Raw genomic sequence first — 12,256 nt, forward strand, 5'->3', positions numbered from 1 at the left:
ATTTACTAAACACACTTTTCAATAGTAGAGTAATTTTACTTATGTTTATTGAACTTTTTTTGGAAAAAAAAAGACAGATGATTAATTCCAGAGTTGTCTTCTTGTAGCAATACCCCATCAGCACCAATATCAGTAGCATCTACTACTATTAAATATACATGTAGAAACATAATGAAGTGAAGTATAAGGGGGAATGACGTGTACATTATACAATTATTTACTTTTGAGCCTCGGTCAATATTGCACTCTTCCAGTGAATATCACAACATATCCAACTGCTCAAGAGTCAATGACTGTTTTATTATATGGGTTAAGTAAAACATATTTTTTAAACATATCAAATGTTTGAAAGTAACAATAAATAACCATTCTATTTTTAGAAAGTCATGTATAATTCGGAAAACCCACTAACCATTAAACATGAAATATATTTTGAAAGATTATGAGCTTTTTTTTTGGCAAATGAAATTTAGGCTATTTTTAGAACATACAATGAAACAATTTCTCTCATAGATTCGAACAGATTCCCGGACTGACAGACGCATCCACAACTTAGAAACAGAACTGAGTAAGATGCGTATTCTACATAACAGTGGAAAAGAGCGACTCCGTGAACTAGAAAGGGAGATAACACATTATCAGACAGTGAGAGACATGTTTTATATTCACTTATTTGTTCTTTACATACATTAGAATTATTCGTAATATATTGAAGTAAAACATTCAACGTCTGTAACATTCGAAATGACGGATGACAGATTCAATATAGTCGTATATGGAAGGCCAATCTTTGCTAAATTTTATGCTTGTTATTCTGATTCTTATTGTTGAATGTTTATATTACTTTTATGTGTTTCACTTTTTATTGTCAGTTATACAATAAATTTTCCTCATTTTACATCTGATTTATAGCTATATTTTGGAAAGTATACGCATTCTCTTCACAGACAAAAAAAAAAATGGCAGCCAGGGGCAGTCTCGAAGTAAATAAACTAAAAGCGGCATTCCTCCAGATCGTTCGACAACAAGAATTTTTTTTTCAGATATCTTGAAATAAATGCTATATTTCTTAAGAAGGCTTTAAAATTTAACTACTGACAATTTATGTTACGAAAACACATGAGAATTAGCTGTTTTTACTACTTTTTACGATGAAAATCGAAAAGCGTTTGTCACGCTTTTACTCCAGGTAAACTGTCTCGATTATAAATATTTATATTTTGAAGTCATTATTCACTACTTAAGCTACAGCGCTATTGGTTACAACGACGGGAAAATGTATTTATTGCCGCGGCGGTCCGGGGTTCGATTCCCGACGCGGTCATCCTTTTTTCTTGATTTGGAATTTTCAAAATATTTTAGAAACAAAAATTCATATTCTAATGTTCATAATATGACCAAAACTTCAATTTGAAAGAAAGATTATTTTTTAGCCAAATCTGGAGGCATGCTGCTTTCAGGCCAAATTTCATCAATATGCGACTTTTCTACATTTTTACAGATAAAGTTGACATAGATTTAACTTTCATTGACTTATAACTGTTATCCATGCCGAAACACATGGAAAACATAGTACATGGTTTATATAGAACATATACACCCGCATACCTTCCATAAAATCAATTTTATCGAGCTTATTTTATATGTAAACTGTAGGTTTACCAGTTGCCTATTGTAAAAAGGCAGCCCGTCCGCTTAGCTCGGTAGGTAGAGCACAGATCTACGGTACGCAGGGTCATGAGTTTGATCCTTTGACAAGACACATGTTCTTCGCTCCAATGACGATTTGATAAAGAAATTGTCTGAAATCATTCGTCCTGCACCTCAGATTCATGTGGAGTGGCTGGCAGTTACCTGCGGAGTACAGGTTTATGCTTGTACAGAATCCAGGAAACGGCATTAAACCCAAAACGTACACACAAATTGTAACGCGGGGTTAATATTTTACACAAAACTCTGCTGTAATAGTTATCTGTCCAGTCGGGTCGTAATAAAAAGAACTATGCTCAATGTAATCATGTAATAATGCTCCATAGTTATAATGTAACGTTTAGCAGCGCTAGAAATTGAACACAACATATATATGAATTCATGTCAGGTAGTGACTTTACAGATATTTCAGGGCTTAGATTTGTTGTGTAACACTCTACACCAACATAAGTCCCTGTACAAGCCTTTACCTGGCATAGAGGCTCCTATGACAGCAATCAAACCAACAGTGTCTGGAATCACTGCGTATTCAGTTACAACTATATTTTCTCCGCTGGGCGACCATGCAGTGGTTCAGTTATCAGTACGCTACAGTACATCGGAGACGCACGAAGTCATCTGGGCATACAATGTTCTTGGACACATGGTCCCTATTCAAGGTTAGTTCAACCCAATGTTATACATTTGTACTGACAGGTAACGCTTAGAAATGAAATTTTATTAAAAGGAAATATCGTGGCATAGTTCTATCACGAAATAGCTAGGTATCTATCACGAGTATGATCCTAACTTTCCAGGAAGTATGTGCATTTTTCTAAGAATATATAACAAGTATTTTTTTTATATTTAATAATATTTTCTAGATATATTTTTATATTGTTACGTTAAAGGGTAACCATTGCTTGTTACTTAAAATATTAAAGGTAACAGAACAACAAACCAGCAATTATGAACAATAATAAAATTTTGTTTATAAAAGTAACAATTCAAATATCTTGAAAATGTAACTAACTGCAAATTCCAATCTAATATACAGGAAAAGTCAAATTCCTGTCCTGGTCAATTTAAATCCACTCAGTAATAACTCCAAATTATTCACAAATCCAAACTGAATCCAGTATGTCCAAAGAATATAGATCCTCTCTTCAAAGATAAATTTATAAATCCACAATGGTAGTGTAAATCCTTAAAATGTTAGATATATCCAAACTGGTAATATTTTGTTGTTAAGAAATACAAGAATGTTTTTCATAAGTTCTTACTTTTAGGTTCTATCCTATCCTCAGAGAGCTTGCTATTTGTAGTATCATGGAAGGTTCCAGAACTTTCAAGTATCACCAAGAAAAATAAAATAACCTGGAAAAACCAAGACTTTGAAAATATTTGTAACACCCTGTTTATCAGTATTGTGGTAGAACATTCTGGAACACCACAGAATATAAACAATTTAATGACATGTCTCAAAACTAGGCCAGTATTGTGCTAGAGCATTCTGGAACACCATAGACAAAGTAGGTCAGTAAGCATTGAATCATTAATAAAGAAAAGCCTAAAGGGGAATGATATATAAACATAACAATATTTCCTGAAAATAATTTAGCACAGTTTCGTGTTAATGTTAGAAACTGAACTGCTATGAGATAGCGAGGTAGTAGTTATCACGATAATAGTCTTAACCTTCCAGCAAAATTGTGCAATTTTCTAATAGCATTGTCGCAATAAATAATAGTTTTTTTGAAGAAAATAATACATTCTAAAAGTAAATAATTCACCATTTTGTTAATGATGTCATAAACACTAAATGGCTGTCCAATTCGTTATCCATTTCCTCAGTTTTATGCTTTTCAAGTTTGGTCCGATTTCAGTTGGTCTTTTACGATTTCAATTATTCGGCGTGGTTTAGATAAAATCAACTTAAAGGTTGACATTTCTCTCCCTAAGAAACCCCATTAGAAGTGAATACATTCGTAATTCTAAGAAAGCTTATTACTTTATCGAGGACTGCATATCAAAAGTACTTGTAAACTAGTTCAGCTCATGAAACACTAGTTTCACTTCGTAGTGATTGCTTTAAGGTGAACAATGATTGTCAGTTAGTAAATGTGATATAGCAAATGCCGATTCAAAGACCATTCAAAATTTCAGTTTATGGACAACTAGTATTGCGCATGAACACGTTATGCAATTTTGTATATTGTCGAAAGTGTAAAGAATATGACTTGTTAAGCGGAAGGTTTTGGAATCTAATGCGCCGAAGCATAAGTAAGGTGACATGTATCAGGAAAAACATTATGAACTTTAACACACGTTATTTTAATGATGTACATGTGATAAAAGTCAGCTGGTCTTGTATAAACATCTGTTCATGTCAGTAATGAGTTTCTTGTAACATTAAAACAAGAGAAGAACACGTTATGCATGTTTTAAAAGATAAAACTGAATATAATAAATATATAAGATTAATTAGGATGTTTTCACCTCTTCTTTGGCCCATTAAAAGTAGTCTGTGTTGACGCTACTACATATGGTAAGAGCTATCTGCCCACGAATAATTGGCTATGCTATAAAGTTACTTAGATGGCAATAACGATTGTGTTTTAACTTTACTTTGAGGGCAGTTGGGTATGAGGGCGCAGGGGAGGAGGAGTGCCGAGCTCAAGAAACATAATTCTGTTTATTAGTAGTTTGTCTCCCTTGCTGCACTTGATATTGGTGTGGGAAATATCTTTGAAGCTGCTGAATATATGTATATGAAACTTAAAAATATGGCAAAAGTCCGTCGAGAAATATCCATAACTTTAACCTTTAGCCTGCTGTCGGCAAGTGATTTTGCCTTTGCAACCAGTGCAGACCAAGATCAACCTGCCCATCCATGCAGACTGATCATGGTCTACACTGTTCGCTATTCAGTGAGTAAATTTTTAGTGAACGCCCCTTTGGATAATAAATGGTACTGTTCAAACTGAATGATGGACCAGACCATTTTAAAGATTTAGCAGATTAAAGGTTAAAAAAAAGCGTTCCGAGGCGTGTTTTTTTAATTTCCAATGTATATCTTGGTTTGACTACAGTACGTCTGTAATAGGAACTTACTTTACGATTCCTTTAATTTGAAACAAATAACGCAAACATGATGTAAGTCTTTTGAAAGTCTGGAACTGCCCTGGTTTTCTCACTTCAGCTAAGATATGGACATGTCTAGAAGGATGAAGGCTTAAAATAAATTTGATTTATTTTAATAATAAATCTTTTCATTTAATACACAGAGGGCGACCCATATTCATCCGTGAGAAATGAGAAAGATGGAGAACAATTGACTACACATCTATACATAGACGCTAAGGACTTAGAAGGATTGGAACTGCTCTACGTAAAAATATTGTCAGAATTTAGCGAGGTTACTATTCTGTTTAACAAAGATTCTTTGATGACAGACGGACGAATGAAGTTATCGCCTGTTAGACTTTGGAACGAGGAACCTTCACGGGAAGTGCTAGTTCTGGACCCAAAACAAAATGCAACTATATCAATAAATATAGATACGAATATTGACAAGCTGACAACGTTTGTGAATTTTATTGGCATCGACACTTCATCACAGCCGAACCGTCTAATGGACCTTCAATTGTCGGACAGAAGGCTAACCACAGAAATTTTGAACACAACACGTGGTTTCAAATGGTCTGTCACTCTTGATTCCTCGCTCGTGTATACAGGAGGGATGGTGTCTTTGCGGATAGTAGAACAACTCCAGAACGGCCCAGTGTTACAGATTCATGTTGGGAAAACTATGTACGTTATACCAGATACTCCTGGATTGCAGAAGGCCCCTTTCCCGTCGGGCAGTTTAGCGTTGTTGTCTTTGTATAAACATACGGGGCAGACGATTGCTACCAAAAGGCCAATTGGCGCCATCTGGTGTTATGCGTTTGGAAACCCTGCGCCAACAACAAATATTATAAAGTTTGAGGTTGGAGGTCGAAGGAAGGTGTTGAAAGGCCGTGTGTTCAACATCGGGCACTATGATTCTGCTCAAGTTATCGTTCTTGGTAACATAACAAATTCAGATGAAGGACAGTATCTATGTGAGGCAAAGTCAGGTGTGAATGTGGTTTCAGAGCCAATATATGTCAGCGTAACATGAAAGTAAATATATATGGAAATGTCTAAATTATTGGGTATAATCAACCCATTTTGCTTGTGTTGAATAGTAGTAGTATAGTCAACACTTCAGCTCCAACGAAACAATGATCCACTTTAGGGTTTAAGATTTTACATTGATTGACAGATATTTCTTATTGTTTTAGCAACCAAAACCGGACTATCGTAATTTATAGATTTCACTTTATTTTCTTTGGATTAATATTGATGTTCTTTTTGATCCCGTGGTGTAAACTGTTGTTTTATCTTGATACTAAAGACTAAAGATTTACAGATATAAATCATTTGTATATTGAAAGCATCAATGCCTTAAAGCAAAAATGGTAAATTATCAATAAAGTCTGAAAAGCAGATCCCTCGGAAGCACCGAGAACAAGGCAAACAGTGAAAATTGAAGCCTCGGTTTGATTGAGTCTGTTCATGCCTTGTATGGGATAGAATATTTATTTGTTGGGTTTAACGTCGCACCGACACAATTATAGGTCATATGGCGACTTTCCAGCTTTGATGGTGGAGGAAGACCCTAGGTGTCCCTCCGTGCATTATTTCATCACGAGCGGGCACCTGGGTAGAACCACCGACCTTCCGTAAGCCAGCTGGATGGCTTCCTCACATGAGGAATTCAACGCCCCGAGTGAGGCTCGAACCCACATCGATGAGGGGCAAGTGATTTAAAATCAGCGACCTTAACCACTCGGCCACGGAGGCCCCTTGTATGGGATAGAAGTACAACCCTTCAATAAAATAGTTTTACCATTATTTGTTGTTTGCAATATTTTGTAATAATTTATTTAATACAGCGAATTGGTGAGCTGATAATGGCAAATATTGTTTAATTTTCTTATTCATTTTATCAAGACAAATATTTACTCTTAACATACATTACAACTTTTTGTTGATTTCATCAAACGTTTTTGGTACTTAGAACGTTTTATAATACAGATGAGCTCATTCTAAAGCTCTACTTTAATGACGTTCCTGGCGGATGATGCAATTTTATAAATAGGTTGGGGCTGTAGTGGATGGTGTCATTAAACGTAGGTTTACCCTAAGGTGTGTGAGGTCATTGTTTGTCAGTACTACTAGTAGTAAGAAATAAAGATGTCGTTTTAGGTTAAATAATAGGAAAGAATTTTTTATAATACAGTGACCATTTGTGTTTAAACTTGTTTTGTGTAAAAACAGACATACGCTGGTTCTCAGTTGTAAAGTTAGTTTTTTCCAAAAGCTGTCTTTGTTTACGAGAATGCGTTCAACTGGCTACACGTCTCGATGCTGTGAGAAAATGATTGGCTTATTAAGAGGATGAAGGGTGAGATTATACAAGTAATGTTATTCTAAATGTTTTTCTTACAGGTATTTGGTTATCTTTATCATTAGAGCAGTGCAATATAGCAAAGACAGCTTTCATTCTTAATATATTGTTTTTTTGCAGGTGTATGATGATGAACTTCAGAACAAAATATAGTTTCATTCCGGTCAGTTCATTCAATTTACTTTTGTTTAACGTAAATGAAATTTACGTTGTTCCTTACATACACGCATGTTCAGTGTGTCCAATAATATGGGATCTAATTCTCTATGCTCTATTGCCTATATTTTCTTTACTTATGTATATAATTTGCTTTGCATTTTGTTGGTAATTTAAATCCATAGTAGATCTTAAAAGGCAAGTTTAGAGTAAACTAAATATTATAACCCAATTTGATGTTGCCGGTGACGTCGCATTTTTCAGATGACGCCGTGAAATTATTTTTTTTTTCTCCGAGGAAGGCTTCGAACCCAAACATGTAGAAAAGAAACATCAAAACGTTGTTAGCGTAAAATCATGTATAATTTTAGTACAGTAAGACACTGTTCGTACTATTTATTTCATTTACATGTCGACTATTATTAGGTCAATGATCCGATGAACTTCTTTAATCATTTTTGAGTTAAAAGTTTACTTAGATTCAGTTATTATACTACTGATAGCTTAGTTTTTTGCATAACTTCTATCTGATTTTTTGCCTAACTTCTATCTGATTTTTTGCATAACTTCTGATTTTTTTTGCATAACTTCTATCTGATATTTTGCATAACTTCAATGTGATTTTTTGCATAATTTCAATCTGATGTTTTTCATAACTTCTATCTGATTAATCAAACATTTACTTAAAAGATGTGCAGTGTTATATGTGTCATATTATTTTCTCATACTAACAATTTTGTCTTATTGTCTCCAGGTTTCTTTCTTGATTTTCCTATTTGGCTTTCATTGGAAAATTGAAAAGGAGAACTCAGCGCAAAATTATTTTAACTGTATATAAATAAAAACAACAAAAAATATTAAATAGGTCTGCGCTTATTCCACGAAGTGTCTTTTTATTTCATCGATCATGCATCAAACGAAATAGAACCACCATGCCCCTCTTGGTTCGTTGTTAAATCTGTGAAAAGATGAACGCAACCAAGTTACAGACCTGGTTTGATTGTCTGTTAATGAGGGATAACGAAATATGCCTTCATGCCCCGCTAACACCGGAATAAGTGGAATTCGGATATAGTCAAGTACGGGAAGACTTTTTACAGCCGCAACACGGCTTACTTACGTTATCAGTATTATGTTGTTATGCTACTTGTTATATATTTTTGTTTTGTATTGTTATTATCTTTGTGTTATATGAATTTGTTATGCATCATTTTTGTTGACTGGAAGGAAACCATCTAGGAGAATAGAAGTACCTGTTTTTCATCTTTTTTTTCCGTAGAATATTCTGAATTGCTCTGAAAACGCACATTTGTTTAGAGATTGTGCCACACCTTATTGGGAATATTTTGAATGCAATTTTTGAAATAAAGAGTTTTAATCTTTTATTTTCTTACAAATTCCAATGCTTTATTTTGAAATCATTCATGCGTGAAAATACTGTTTTTTAATCTGCGATTAATTTAATGTGATAAATAAGGTAAAATTGATCAACATCTTTCTCTCACAACACTTTTCATTCTATACGTATAGACAGTTAATGGCGACATTTTTCAAAATCAAGATGAAAAATTGCGGTGATTTTACAACACAATTTGAAATGTCGTAGTACTTCATTCAAACGGGTCGGTCGTGTACACATTTTATTTATTTTCAACGAAGCAATATGTTTTTTCCTAGTAAAATGCTTTAGAATTCCTGTAATTCATTCGCAAAACGGATAACAAAACAGGTTAAAGGAGAGGTCTTTGATTCACGCTTAAAATTCGAATTAACTATGCTCGAATATAAGCTGCGCTAAATCTTTAAGCTCGACAGTTTTAAGAATAGTTATTTTGATTATGAGATTTTATCAAAGCCAGTCTCGTTAGGGATTTTTGTCATTCTGTGACTTTCATTGATCGCGATCATATTGAATAGGTGAAGTATATGCGCGCTGGGGAAAATATTTCATGATGGACCTGTGAATTCTTTACTTATGGGTGAAGCAGGTCTCATAAGCGTAAATACGACTAGCTTCTACTGATTATAAAACATACCGTACGATTTGTTGTGAATTAACTGTTGTTGTACTTCTTGTACTTCAACCGCCACCGTTGTTTAAGAGCAACATTAAAAAAACACGTTTTTTTTTCATCCTCAAGTAATAAGTAAGTAGACTCGCCCAGTGTATTCAATAACCCACAATTGACCGACCCCTCTGGTACAGTATCAAGACGCATAATCTAACTCTATACATACAGCATCTACTTCACCCGATTTACATTCGGAACATTGTCACGCGTTTCGGGCTTTATCGTATGTTTAACATGGGATTTTTGAACCGTCCGAAGATGTTGGAAATGTTTGTCTCATAGTTTTTTTTTGTTTTTTTTTTTTAATAAAAATGTTACTGCTTTCATTGTCAACCACTTTTTTTCCACCCTTGCCTGAAAAAACAGTAATGAGTTTGTACACTGTTCAGACAATTGTGCTCTGTTGAAATTTAACCAAACACAAGTTTACCTGCATAAACAGAAAGCATAATATCTTAAACGTATGTCACTATACTTGTCCAGTACTGGACATTATGGTAAACGCTTCTTCCCTACACAAATGACAATTTCGCAACTTCTGTCCGCGGTTTGTACAAATTTCTGGCCGCGATAAACCATTTGACTTGTTCAGTGATTGTCTCGTAAAGAATATACACACATGATTATGCATTCCTTTAATGTGATTTTTGTCCGCAATAAAGAGTGATACATAGTGCTACGCTCTCGAATAAATTTAAATTTTAATGTGTGTTTTAGAGAGTTAGGTTAGGTGTGCGTTTTCAGAGCTATTTAGTGTATATATTTCATACATATGCCTTTTACTTATTAGAATATTTTAATTTCTTTAACACGGATATTATTATTCTTCGAAAACTTTACCGATATAAAAGCAATGTATGTTTTCGTAGCAACATATAAAAACAATAATAAACAGCATGCATATATAATAAAGTCATGCCATCCTTATTACAATGCAAAGAAAAAGAGAAAAAGTCGATCTTTAAAGTGACATGTTATACGTGTGGTTTCTAAAAAGCCATATGATTTTTGATGAAATTTGTGTTGGTTTCAAATGGTGTACATATAGGTACCAAACGTTTTAGTGTTCTGTTATTCTAATTCATACAGTGTATTTGTTTAAGTATACATGTTTAATGTTTAAGCCCATCTAATCATAATTTTATTGAAAATATCTAGACAATTTAAATATATTACATTTTCATTCTTAAATTTAAAACAAAATATCAAAAATCAGTACTACTTTTGCAACATTTTAAGCATTTGGAGACGGATTTCCTCCCGTCTCTAACTGTATGAATGGCAGACGAGTGATCTCATTTTCTTTCATGATAAAATTTGCCATTTATTTAAGTATCATTAAATCATTAATCATCAAATATTACACGGGAATTTTGTGTTATATTTCTCAACATATTATTTTGGTTTGTATCGCGTATTTTGTAAGAAAGATTTTCATGTGTTCATAGTATTTAAGAAAGCCGGCTCTGGTGATAACAGTTCAGAACGAGAGCACCACCTATGGGTGACAAAGCTCGTCTATAAATACTTGACATATGGCAATATGCAAGAAAAGAGTTATGAGTCCTGGCCTTCTTAATCATCTAATGATACAGTGTCAGAGTTACAGTATTCAAGAAAAGAGAGCGTAAACAAACAATAATTATGAAACACCACAGTTCTAATTTGAAAATGCCAGGATCCTTGACAAAATGCAGGAATGTTTTATGATGCTTAACCTACTTACTAATCTTTAGCGAGAGGTATGTTTCTAGGTCAACATTCTCAATCAATGATGATAAATAAACCTGGACCGGCTCATCTATCATTCTTATAGTTCTTATACTATTCAAGGCAAGAAGACCTACCAAGAAACTCTGTACGAAAACGACCAAAATTCTAACAAAATTCGTGCGAGAGGTGTGGTTCTTGGCCTACTTGCTCACCTAATAATGATAAACAGATATGCAGTGGTTTCATCAATAAAGCTCTTACAGTTTCGGCAAAATTGGACATACAGAATTTTAATCATTACACAGTAGAAATTATATAGAAAATTGAGAAAAGCTTTGTTACTAAATATGTGAATCTAACAGTATGTGTCGTAGTTTATGAAATAATGTTGAGCTTATGGTATGCGGTACTTTAAGTCAGGCTCATTACTCTCATTAGGTTCTGCTAATATCGTAGATTAGTTTCTGAATAAAAGAATTCGAACTCCAACTGAATTTATATAACAACAATCTAATAAATGCCGATTCAACTGAACCATCTATTTTAGGAAAATTCGCGTTTTTAGATTTAACTTATTTATTCATGGCCGAAATGTATCTGTCTGGTTAAAAGTCGAAAGTTAATTGCCAGCATACATTATGACGTGTACGGCCTTCCATAAATCAAAGTATGTATATATAATCACATTTTCTGCAAGAACTATCTTAGTTCCATCAAAATAACTGAAAAAAAAATAATCACACACACATAAAACTGTGATACTAATATCGGGTGAATGAAATGCACCCCCTTCCCCCCCCCCCACCCACTTTTTTATCGTTGACATGGTAAAAATAAGCGTTTGATGAAGTATAATTACATTATACAGCATATATGTTCACCTTCCCAGTACTATTTTTGAACTTCAAAATACGTATGTAGTATCTCCTAACTTATTCATTCAGTGCATTTTTTTTTCTAGAGTTTATGAAGAAAGGGGACACACAAAAACTCTTTTGAGGTTAATTGACTGTGTAAATAATGATAGCCTGGTGTTGTTCGATATGATAGTAGGATGTAATGAGAATACTTGGTCGGGCTTTTGTTTAAACCTTTGTATGTTTACAAACATTTGAGCCGTGCCATGAGA

At 33.9% G+C, this 12,256-nt stretch overlaps 1 protein-coding gene across 1 annotated transcript in view; it reads left to right on the top strand.

The window, feature by feature from the left end:
• LOC123551196 (uncharacterized) overlaps positions 1-9,425 on the top strand; it is a 55,650-nt gene extending 46,225 nt beyond the window's left edge. Inside the window, exons 3-5 of the mRNA XM_045339935.2 lie at positions 514-645; positions 2,114-2,369; positions 4,977-9,425. Of these exons, the coding sequence (XP_045195870.2) occupies positions 514-645; positions 2,114-2,369; positions 4,977-5,854 (1,266 nt within the window). The 3' untranslated portion in view covers positions 5,855-9,425. The remainder of the gene's footprint in view (positions 1-513; positions 646-2,113; positions 2,370-4,976) is intronic.
• The last annotated feature ends 2,831 nt before the right edge of the window (positions 9,426-12,256 follow it).

This window comes from Mercenaria mercenaria, chromosome 4 (genome assembly GCF_021730395.1).
Source record: "Mercenaria mercenaria strain notata chromosome 4, MADL_Memer_1, whole genome shotgun sequence".
Taxonomy (NCBI): Eukaryota; Metazoa; Mollusca; class Bivalvia; order Venerida; family Veneridae; genus Mercenaria; species Mercenaria mercenaria.